The sequence below is a fragment of the Mastigoproctus giganteus genome, chromosome 6 (genome assembly GCF_048544385.1).
Source record: "Mastigoproctus giganteus isolate SK-2022 chromosome 6, ASM4854438v1, whole genome shotgun sequence".
In the NCBI taxonomy this organism is placed as follows: domain Eukaryota; kingdom Metazoa; phylum Arthropoda; class Arachnida; order Uropygi; family Thelyphonidae; genus Mastigoproctus; species Mastigoproctus giganteus.
Window position 1 is genome coordinate 171235022 of NC_143580.1, and position 12709 is coordinate 171247730.

Here is a 12709-nt window from a genome sequence, read left to right on the forward strand (position 1 = left end):
TACTGCACATCGTATAGTGAATGGTACTTTACTATGGTGACTCCATCGTAACGTGATTTGATTGTACCGTGAACCAATTGTAAAGGGGGATGTATATTTTATTTTTAACTATTCACATGAAACTTCGGATAATTGGAGCAGCCGCTTATTCGGCCCAAAATGCACTAGTTCCAATGTGTTCCAAATAACTGGAATGGACTGTATTTGTATACCATTAAACAACACAGATGCCTCTTTTGTTACAATAAATTCTACGGAAAGGTACGTGATGTTGGACGATTTCATTGATTTTGAAGCTATTTTACAGTTTTTTAAAACTGTTTTTTGCATTTTTCTAAAAAATGTGATGTGATAGAAACTTTTTACTGTCATATTTTTAATCAGCACGTACAGATTAACAAAAAATGCTAACTTGCACCCATGTTAGCAAAACCTTGTTGACCAATGATTATAATACTCTTGATCTGATTATAATCAGATCAAGAGTATTACTTCCTCTTGTTGCTTCTCTAACATGCTGCTGTTGAAAACAGTCATCCAGTAAATCCACAAGTCTTGCCAGGGTGTGAGTGGTCAACCCACAAGTTCCAGTCAATATCTGGAAAGTTAAACTCCCCCATTATAAAATATTCTGATTTACTGGCCCACTCTGTTTCTTTATGTAGTTGTTATACTCATCACCATCATTAGGCCATTAACACACTACTACTCTCATATTTGTTTTTCCTATGCTTATATCACACCAGACTGACTCAGCATTGCACTGGCCATTCATGTCAATTGGATGTGCTGCCTTAGATTTAACCCCTTCATGGATTATCCCAAGATATCTTGTTTTTAGTTTTAAAAGTTATTTGGAACTACATGAAATATCTCGGGATACAATGATACCCGAAGCAAACAATAATACCTCCAAATTTACAACTGAAACGTGTTTTCTTGGACAATTATCTGGCTAATTTTGCATTAGCCAGATAAATCCCGATTTTTTTTTTTTTTTTTTTTTTTTTTTTGGGGATTTTCTTATGGCTGGCAGCAGACGACTGGCATTCATTTTACTTATATTTACTTATTGTACAGCAATGTAAAAACAGTAGCATGCATTTCTGTGCACCTCCAGTAAGCAAAATAAAATTTGCCATCCTAAATGCTGAATACTGAAAACATTAACCAATTAGAAAACAATATTGAAAAATATTTCGGCACTCCCTTGAACTGTGCCGTAAACGATGCTTACTTTGACTTGCAGTGGCCGTGTGTCAGAATGTAGTTAGTTCATGATTATCGCTTGTGGCGGGAGGATGCTGCTTGTGCATTCCACTTTTAAATTTATTATATAATGAGTGATTTCTTAAAAGTTTTGAGATTTTATAGCCTTTAATTTTTATTAGACTTTCTGAAACTTAATTTCCTTGCTTTAGAGCTTTATAACTTTTTAAGTTAGTCTTCAGAATTATTTTTGAGTACATTGTTGATTCAGATATATATTATAAACTTTTTAAAAATATTATAGTGAGTTTTTTTTTAAATCACTTTTTAAATATCTCAAATTTTTTTTTGATCTTGATTAAAACTGAACATTTCTTTAGTAAAATTCTTTTATTTTTATTTGCAGCTCACAGTTACTTTGGGTTCATGTGGCATTTTCTTTTCTATTTGTGCCACTTGGTGTATTTTTCTTAAGACATTTCTCGGTAAATCTGAAGATTGATGAGGAGGAAAATGTGGTAATTAAAACTAAAACTGTGTTTAATATAATAATTTCTCTGATAAGATGAATAAACAGAAGCCTTGGAAGTTTTATGTTGCAAAGAAAAAAAAAAAACGGTTAATTATTTATTAATCTTCCATATTATCTCACAGTTTCATATTCTACTCAAATTACGATGGTCACTGCAAAAGTCCCCCTCCAAATTTTTTCTTAACAAAAGCTATTTTTCTACATAACCATTTTTTATTTCTATCCCTTGTTTCTATGGTCTAGTGTTTCTTCTTGTAGAAGTCCTTGAAGTGTAGGCCTCTTTCAGAGCCTCCTTTCACTTCATCAGCAACATGATTGTCCAAAAACTTGTACACAATTGTAATCCTTCACAGTGGATAGAGATACGAAAGCATCTTTTCTGTCTGAAGCACTGTTTTGCAATTTCTTCCCCATATTTGCAAACTGTTGTACAAACAAAGGATATATTTCATAGCTTCCTCCTGTCAGTATTGTCCTTACCATCTCTTCAATTTGTTTAAGAATTTATGGTTTGTTCACATTGTTAATCAGAATTAAACCTTTCATATATAATAGAAGACATTACCACTTTTACTGCATTTCTTTATACTTGCTCTATCTATCTTGCAACTTTGCTTTTATTGACATTGTTAAACTTCTTAATATTTTTCAGATTCTTGTGATTATTTTTTGCTATTTTCTTTGTCATTAAAACTTCCTTTGCAAAGAAAAAAATTTTGCAAAAAACTTTGAGTGACCCTAATTTTATGATGTCATCACTAGAATATATTCTATATCTTAACCATGGCACTGGTTTTCACAAATTATTGTATGCGTAAAATGTACTATCCAAAGTAATTGCTAAAGGAAGATCATATTGGATAATATTCAGAATGTTTATTGAATCCTTTCTCTCAAAATCATTTGGCTTCTATCTGAATTTGTCTCACTTATGGTATCCACATCCCCAAAAAAATTCTTGTGTATGAATGTAGATACTAAATAACCATTCAATTTGTCAGCAACATGAGCAGGATCACCAACAGTTACTCCATTCATATCTAGTGGATCAATGTGATTAAACTCCTTTCTCTTGCTGTTAACATGAGTAACGAAGTACTTGCTGCTTTTCTTTGCCAGAGACTTCCTATAATCCACCTTAGCTTGCTTAACTTTCTTTATGACTTGATTGTAGATTAGTTTATATCTACTGTATGCTTCTGTATTTGGTAATTTATATACACCCCCATACATTTTTCTTCACTGCAAAAATCTCATCAGTTCATCTGGTATCCATTTAGGTCTGTGCCTTGACCTCTGTCTCTTAGTTGGTATAAAAAGCTTAGCAGCTTCCTATTTAGAATTTGCTTTTGGTAACTTTATCAGTTGTTCCACTGCATAGAATTTAAAAGCTGCCTCAGACCTCTGTAGTAACCTTTACAAAAGCATGTCTTGCTATTGACACCTTTACAAAAGCATATTCTCTTTCCATTGACAATAGTTATAGCTTTAAGTAAATCCCATATCAATACATTGTGATCATTGCCACCTAGTGGGTTTTTTATCTACCAATTCTTGCATTATGCAAGAAGGGTCACGGGTGATAATCCAATCAGGGGTATTACTTTTTCTCATTGCTGCTGTAACATGCTGGTGTAGGGAAACATCATCCAGTAAATCCACAAAAGTCTTGCTAGAGTAAGGGTAATCAACCCACAAGTTCTGATCAATATCTTTAAAGTTAAAATCTCCCATTATAAGACATTACTGGCCCACTTTCTTTCTTTCTATAGTTGTTCATTATGCTTACCATAGTCATTTGGCCTATAACACACTCCTCTCATTTTTGTCACACCAAACTGCTCAAAGGTGCATCCAGTGGACATGGTCACCCATGACCACTGGATGCACCTGCTTTTAAGTTTTATGTGTTTATTAACTAAGTGTATGCCCCCCTCCTGTCTTGTATGTTTCTTCTGTACATATTGTACTCCCTTTTATCAAATTCTTAATCAGTGCCTGTATTTGGCTGAAGATTTGATCATCAGCCAAATGCAGTGCTTCTCGCTAGGAACCTGCGAGATGATCTGATTAAGGTGTATAAGGACTTGAATGGGTTGAGCACACTGATGATTTGATCAGCCAAATTCATCCAATTTATTTACTGTGCTCCTAGCAGTAGCATACATACAAGTATACCTGCAACTGTTTTTAATTTTAGTAATCCTAACACAGGCTATGAACTTTCTTGTTCCACAAGGAACTCCAGCAGGTTTTGAATTCCTTGAGAGATTGCTTTCCAGACTGCTGCTTTCCAATAGAAGCAGTGCAAGAATCGTTTTTGCCTTGATTAATTTGTTAGTCTTTGTATCCCCTCAAGCTAGCAGTTTTCCGACACACCTAACACTGCCTCGATAGCATCAGCAGATATTCTTGCAACTCTTCTTTTTTTAAGTATATCCCATTGCTGTAAAAGCCATCTCTTCTATCAACAAGTGTAGACTATGTTTAGAAAATTTCTGTCCAATGAGCCTTGCACAGTCTCTCCAGGGCCAAATTTATTGACAAGGTTCTTTTTATGCAGTCTCTTCTATTGTGTCTGGGCAGAATTGTAGATGCTTTCAATTTTAGTACTGACTTGCAACCTTTTCTAAACTTCACTCTGCATTTATTAATTAAATCCTCACATCTTTTACTCTAGGCCTGTGTAGCCGAGTGGTCAGTAGCAGGAGTGCAGTAGCACACGCTCTTTGAGTAGCCCGGGGTTCAAGCCCCTGATTGCTAAATATGGTCGATCTGCCAACCCGCACTGGGCCAACGTGGCAGATTATGGTCCATTTCCCTCAGCATGAATTGTTGAGGAGGCTTCCATCCTGCAGTGGGTTGATAATGGCTGCAGTTTACTTTTATCTTTTACTCTTAATATAATTAGTTCCAACATATACTACAGTATCACCTTTGTGCTCTTAGATGATGACTGTTCTGCAACTTCATCTACTTCAGACCCTGGCAGACATATCCTGGTCCTATCCCACCTGTCCTTTTTTGTAGTATATTTCCTGTTTTCCTGATATTTGACTCACTAACTAAAGCCCTTGGAACTGATGCTGGAACTTGAACTGAATTCTTGTTAGATAACCCTCTTTTAATCTTTCAAGGGCATAATCCTATTCTTCAAGCCTTGTATAATCCCATCAGAATACAGAGTTTGCGCTTAACCTCCTTGTGCTCTTTTGCAATGAACACACAGAAAGGTATCCCCTATGGCTGTATCATATCTTACTAGAGGTAGTAGCTTTGAAAAAACTGCACAAATACTATACTACATGACAGAATCCTGATTTTTTAGAGAACTGCCATTCCTGCTAGTAGGTTAAAAATTTTGCTAGTAGGGAAAAGGAGGTGATTATCCTTTTGTATAAGGCAGTGGTCAGGCCACGTCTTGAGTGGCCTGACCACTGCCTTATACAAGATATACTGCCCTTTACAAGATTGGCGAGGGGAACGAAGGGGTCCTCTTACCAAGAAACACTTAAGTTCTGCAAATTGAAGTGGCCGGAGACTAGACACCTGTGAGATGATCTGATTAAGGTGTATAAGGACTTAAATGGGTTGAGCACACTGAATTCTGATGGGATTCTTCCACTTACTCAGATTATGAACCTGACGGGGGCATAAATTCAAATTGAGGAAAGACAGCTGTAGAATAGATGTGCGGAAATTTGCCTTTAGCCAGCAGGTGGTTAATTGCTGGAACAAATTTCCATCTGTCATTGTGGAAGTTGATAGCTTAAATAAATTCAAGGAGGAACTGGACAAACTTTTAGAGGGAATGGATGTGTGAAATTTTTTTTTTTTGGCTAATGCTACATAAGCTCATATGCTTGCTTTCTTGCATCACATGCCTCCATTACTACTACTGCCGCTACTACTACTACTGCCACTCTGAGCCCTTTACTTTGCTGTTCTAGCCAGGGAAATGGGTAAAATTTTTTGCATTAAGAATAGGTGGACTAGAACCAAAAGTATCTTTTGGGAGTAACAGTTAATACTATTATCAACAAACTGTCAGATTTTAAGAATGGTAAAGAGAGCATTATTATTATTAATGGAATAATATTAAGCACACAGGAACTGATGATTTGTTGGAGGACCATGCTGAAAAAATGCTGCGAGTTAGGTCAGAGTGTGTATGCATCTGCAGTTCTGTCCGAACACGATACGAGGGACTTGCATAAGGACTTGAATGGGTTGAGCACGCTGAATTCTGATGGGATCCTTCCACTTGTTCAGATTATGAAACTAAGGGGGCATAAATTCAAATTAAGAAAGGACAGATGTAGAATAGATGTGCGGAAATTTGCCTTTAGCCAGTGGGTGGTTAATTGCTGGAACAAACTTCCATCTGTCGTGGAAGTTGATAGGTTGAATAAATTTAAGGAGGAACTGGACAGGCATTTGGAGGGAATGGTGTGATTTTTTTTTCACTACTACTACTACTACTATTTGTTAAAAAAAATCTTGAGTTAATGCACAAGGCTTTCAGCACAAAGAGCTGTGAAAACCTTGTGCATTAACTCAAGATTTTTTGGGGAAATTTTTTATTAGTGTGGCCTTCATTTGTAGGTTAGAAGAAATCTATTTTGTAGAGATGGAATAGATGGAATACATTTGATAAAAGTTTGTGTAAAGGCCTTTGTTACTGTCATTGAAAAGGCCTTAGGAGTTCAGGAAACTGTTGGTTGGGAAATAATACAGTTACATTTATCCTTACATTAATGGTCAGAGTAACACTTTCACATATCTGAAAAGTTCTTGTTTGTGGCAGCAAACATCTTGACAGTATTGTCAAGATGTATGGAAGATAGTGATGTTTTTAATGAATGTGAAGGTAATGCTAGAGAAATAAGTAAATGCTTAAATAACCTTGGAATGTCAGGATAGTAAACAGAACACAGTCTTAATTGTGTCTGGAGTATTGTCAGAAAAATGTGTGAATTTGAAATGAATGGTTAGGACAACTAATGCTGATGTAATAGGGAACTAATGCTGATGATATACATTTATGTTCACATAAATGTGTAGCAATCCAAAAATACGAATGATGAGTTTTTCTATGATGTGTACAAGGTATTTAGAAAGGATAGGGAAGATAGAAGGGGTGGCAAGATCATGCTTCTTATTGAAAGCAACCTGAGGATGGCAGAAGCTTTCACAGAATCAACAGGCATGAATGCCTGCCTAGAATTTGTGTAGTGTGAGGTAGTTGGAAGAAAAGGTAAAATGAGAGTGGGGATATGCTATAGACCAGAAGGTCTTAAGGATCATAACAAGAACCTTTTAATGCAGTTGGAATGGGCAAGCAAGAGTGAATGTCTTTTAGGTGATTTCAGTTTTCTCCTTATTGATTGGAGCAAACAGGAGGGAAGTTTGCTATGGGGAACAAATGTTTAAAATCAACTAGATGATTATTATTTGTATGAGCATATTAGGGAAAGTACTAGCAGCAAGAATATTCTAGACTCAGTCATCAGCCATGAACCAGGTGACATCATACTGTGAACGGTACAGGAATCAATAGCAGGGAGGGATAGTAGTAGTAGAAGACCCTGTCTTTTCATCAGCCAAAAAAAAAAAAAAAAAAACCCTGTACAGTTCACCCATCCATACCCTCCAAGAATTTGTCTAGTTCTTCCTTGAATTTATTTATTCAACCCATCCACTTCTACAACAACAGATGGAAGCCTGTTCCAATAATCAACAACCCACTGGCTGAAGGCAAACTTCCACACATCTATCTTGCAACCGTTCTTCCTCAACTTGAATTTGTCTCCTCATGTGTGTAGTCTCAGCAATTCAAAAAATGTCATTAACATCCAGCTTACTCAATCCATTTAAGGCTTTAAACGCCTCAGTCAGATCTCTCCATAGGGGCCTAATCTCGAGACACTGCAGTTTGCAGAACTGAAGCCTTTCTAGGTGTAAGCATTCTTTAGTTCCCTTTACCGATCTGGTTGCCCTTCTCCTAACCTATTCCAACAGATCCATGTCACTTCCTAAAGTGAAGCCTCCAGACCTGTATACAGTACTCAAGATGCAGCCTAACCGTGGCCTTATACAAAGGAATAATCACCTTATCCCTACTAGCAGTTTCTGTATATAATTGAAAAGACCCTGTGAGCTGTCTTGATTCTCTGAAAAATTCTCTGAGCAGCACATCCGTACTGCTCAGAGAATTTTTTTCATGTCTGGCTGCACTATTATCCCCAGCTGTTTTTCATTCTCCACTATCCCGAGTGTAGTGCACATATTGCAGTAGTCCACATATTCAGATTGGTAGCAGTTATTAAAAGATACAAATGGGTTTTAATTTCAGGAAAGGGTATTATGTGACAGTTTAAGGTGCTAAATGACCTCTCTCAGCTGGGTAGGTAGTTGGCACATAGAGGGTGAATGCATGTGTGCATATGAATTATGGAATAACTTTAAAGCCATAATCAGAGAAGCCATGAATATATAATACCATTAGGAAAATATATCATGAGGAGGATACTGAGATGGAAGAATAATGAGTTAGCCAGTTTAATAGACCAAAAAAAGATGGCATGGAAAAGTACTGAAGCCTATAACAGCCATAACACTCGCACACTAGCAAGGCTTTTGTGGATTTATTGGATGATTGTTTTCTACATCAGCATGTTCGTGAGGCAACAAGAGGGAGCAATACTCTTGATCTGATTATCAGTAGTGATTCTTCATGCATGTTACCAACAGCGAACTCAAAATGGGAAGCATTCAAGGAACTAATCTTGGAGGCTACCAGGCTTTACATACCAACTAAGAAATATTGTTCAAGGTTTAGGCCTAAATGGTTGTCAGATGAACTAATGAGGCATGTGGCAGAGAAGAAAAATGCATGGGATACATACAAATTAATGGGTGACATGGAAGCCTATGATAGATATAAGTTGGTCTGTAACCAAGTCACAAAGGAGATTAGACAGGCAAAGGCAGACTACGAAAAATCCTTGGCAAAGGATGCAAAGAAAAACAGAAAAGAGTTCTTTACATATTTAAACTCGAGAAGGAAAGGGATGAATCAGATTGGTCCATTGGATATTGATGGTTCAACAGTTGAGGATCCTGCTCAGGTGGCTAACAATCTAAACGAGTATTTTGCATCTACATTCACGCATGAGGAGTTATTCAGGAAGGAGAATGATGTAGGTAAAGTAAACATTGGCAGTGAGCTGGATGATTTTGTAATAACTGAGAGGAAAGTGGAGGAGAGATTGTTGAGGATAAACATAAAAAAGGCACCTGGGGTGGATGGGATCTATCCAGTTATATTAAAGGAGGCAGCAAAGGAAGTAAGCAAACCCCTAGCCATAATTATGAGAGCTTCTTTGGACTCAGGGGAGGTACCCATAGACTGGAGATGTGCAAATGTAACCCCAATTCACAAAGGAGGATCTAAGGCTGACACAAGTAATTATAGACCTATTAGTTTAACTTCTGTTCGAGGTAAGTTAATGGAGGCACTGGTTAAAGAAGCACTGCAGGATCATCTAGACAAGAATTCAGTTATAGCTCAGACGCAGCATGGTTTTGTTAAGGGCAGGTCTTGCCTGACCAATTTGATTGGATACTATGATGTAGTCACAAAAGAACTGGATGCAGGGAATAACTTTGATATTATATATTTGGATCTTAGAAAGGCTTTTGATACTGTTGCACATGGAAGACTGCTGCACAAATTGGAGCAGTGTGGCATTGGAGGCAAATTGCTGCTATGGATAAGGGGATGGTTGAGTGGCAGAAGACAGAGAGTGGTAATCAATGGACACTGCTCAACGTGGACTAATGTTATTAGTGGAGTTCCTCAGGGTTCAGTGTTGGGTCCGTTGTTGTTTTCGGTGTTTATGAATGATATTGATAATGGGATATCAAGTTTAATGTCCAAGTTTGCAGATGTTACAAAGGTTGGCAGGGTTGTTAAGGACAGTACTGACGCTATGCTGCTGCAACAGGATCTGGAAAGGTTGAACAGATGGGCTGAGAGGTGGCAAATGAAGTTTAACATTGACAAATGTAAAGTACTACATATGGGAAACAGTAACCTCAGAGCAACGTATCAACTCTGCGGTACTACACTGACAGTGGTGGAGAATGAAAAGGACCTGGGGGTAATTGTGCAGGCAGATATGAAGTTCTCTGAGCAGTGCAGACGAGCTGCAAGAGTAGCTCATGGTGTCTTGTCAATGATATACAGGAATTTTTCTAGCAGGGATAAGGAGGTGATTATTCCCTTGTATAAGGCAATGGTTAGGCCACATCTTGAGTACTGTATACAGGTCTGGAGGCCTCATTTCAAGAAGGATGTAGAGCTGCTGGAATGGGTACAGAGAAGGGCAACAAGATTAGTGAATGGAACAAAGGGTTGCTCTTACGAAGAAAGGCTTAAGTTTTGCAAATTACAGAGTCTGGAGACTAGGCACCGGCGAGGTGATCTGATAGAGGTGTATAAGGCTTTGAATGGTTTGAGCATGCTCAATGCCAATGGGATTCTTCATCTTGCTCAGAATAATCACCTCAGAGGGCATAAATTCAAATTGAGGAAGGACGGATGTCGGATAGATGTGCGGAAATTTGCCTTTGGCCAACGGGTGGTTGGTTGGTGGAACCGACTTCCATCACTTGTTGTTGAAGTTGATAGCCTAAACAAATTTAAGGCTCAACTGGACAGGTATTTAGAACGAACAGAGGGGTGAAATGGGAGTGGGTTTTTTTTTTTTTTTTGGCTGATGCTGAATAAGCTTGCTTTCTTGCATCATATGCCTCTACTAATGCTAATGCTATAAGTTGATACTGTGATAGTATTACAGAAAGGGTTAGGCTGCCAAAAGCTGATTATGAGAAATTGTCATTCATCTGTACTGATCTTATAGAAAATTGTATATGTATATATACATTTTGGTTAAAGGTGAGTAATACAGGTGCCAAGCACTGCAGTTAAAAAGAGAATTTTAGATCTGTATACAGTACCCAAGATGTGGCATAACCCTTGCCTTATAAAATGGGATAATCTTCTCCCTGTCTCTGCAAGCAAAAATAAAATTCTTGTATATCATTGACAAAAACCTATGAACTGTCCTAGTAGCCGGTCTGCACTGTTTAGAGAACTTCATGCCAGATTGTACAGTTACCCTCTCCTTCATTCTTGACCATCTTGAGTGTGGTACTACCTAACATAATAATCCTAGAATAACATACTTAGTATATTATTCTGGGATTGTTACTGCCCATATTCAGTACCTTTCATTTATCAATGTTAAACCTCAATTTCCACTTTTTTGCCCAACTGTCAAATTTTTCTAGGTTTTGTTGCAGTAGTGTACTTTGATTCCTATCATTAACCACTCTGCTGACATTAGTATCATAAGCAAACTGAAACAGTAAACTTGATACGCCCTCATCAGTATTGTTAATAAATATTGAAAACAGTAAGGGGCTCAGCACTGAACCCCGTGGTACTCCACTAATAACATTAGTCAAAGACGACCAGGGGCCTATTTATTATCACATGTCTTCTGCTACTGAACTGTCCCTTTATCTATAGCAGTAATTTGCCCCAATGCTACACTGCTCCAATTTGTGCAGCAGTCTTGCAATGCACAACATTGTCAGAAGTTTTACTGAAATCCAAATATATGATGTCAAAATTATTTCTTACATTCAGTTCCCTTGTTACTGTGCCATAGTAGCTAATTAGATTGGGACAACAAGCTCTTCCCTTAACAAATTCATACTGTGATTTTCACATAACAGTAGGTCAGTTAAGGTGATCTACTAATATTTCTTTTACCCGACTCCATTATATTCTGAGGAACAGAAGTAAAGCTTACAGATCTATAAGCTTAACTTCTATTTACTTCATTCTTTGATTGTCCTTTGTCAGTAGGAGAGACATTTGCACATCTTCACTCTATAGGGACCTTCCCAGGCCCAAAAGCACTCTCATAATTATTGCAGGGTTCTTTACATCTTTTGCTGCTCTTTTTAATATAATTGGATAGATTCCATCAGCCCCAGGTGCTTTATATGCCTTTACCATCAAAAAAATTTAGTTTAATTTCTTTACACTTATTACAAAATCATTTAACTCCCAGTATGATATGTGTTCAAGTTATAAGGTCTCAGAATTTATTTCTCACAAAATAATCGAAATATATGTGCAGGATTGCTTTTAGTTTTGAATGTTTCCAGAAGGTAACAGCACAATGCAGTATGTCACATTGATGATTGCTGTGCCATAAAGAGTATATTATGTTTATAATACTTAAAAGGCATTGTTCACTCATCAAGAAGACATACCCAAAAAACACAGCATGTCAACTTGTGTGAAGAAATGCATTATGCAAGATGCTGCAGTGAATGGATCTCTTTTTTCCTCAATTGTAATGATGGATGAGACATGGGTTCCACTCTTCAATCCAGAAACAAAACGTCAGTCTGTCCAGTGGAAGCACACTGATTTGTCACCACCCAAAAAGTTCTGTGTTGTTGCAAGTGTAGAGAAAGATGATTGTTGCTGTTTTCTGGGATATTGAGGGAATAATCTTTACATATTTTGTATCAAAGAGTGCTACAGTGACAGGAAGTTCATATGAAGAAGTTCTGAAGAAAAAGTTCCCAACACTTCAGAAAAAACATCCACACAGACTGAATCACATTCGTTTCCATCAGGACAATGCATCATACCCCTCCCCCCCAGTCGTTTTAGAAATGTACAAAATTTTTTTAAAGAAAACAACATTGAGTTTATCCCACATTTTCCATACTAACCTAACCTTGCATCTAGTGACTTTTGGTTGTTCCCAATGGTGAAGGATGCTCTTCATGCCAGAAGAATTCCTAGCCAACAAGCAGCTGCTTCTGCCATTTACCAGTGGGCAAAATATACCTCCAAAGAAAGCTTTGCTGTGGCCT

General features: G+C 37.4%; 1 protein-coding gene across 2 annotated transcripts in view; it reads left to right on the forward strand.

Moving 5' to 3' along the window:
• Positions 1 to 12709, forward strand: part of Tmem63 (transmembrane protein 63) — a 440514-nt gene that overhangs the window by 100430 nt on the left and 327375 nt on the right. For both annotated transcript variants that reach the window (XM_090375486.1, XM_090375485.1), the window contains exon 8: positions 1616 to 1727. In XM_090375486.1, the coding sequence (XP_090231612.1) occupies positions 1616 to 1727 (112 nt within the window). The remainder of the gene's footprint in view (positions 1 to 1615; positions 1728 to 12709) is intronic.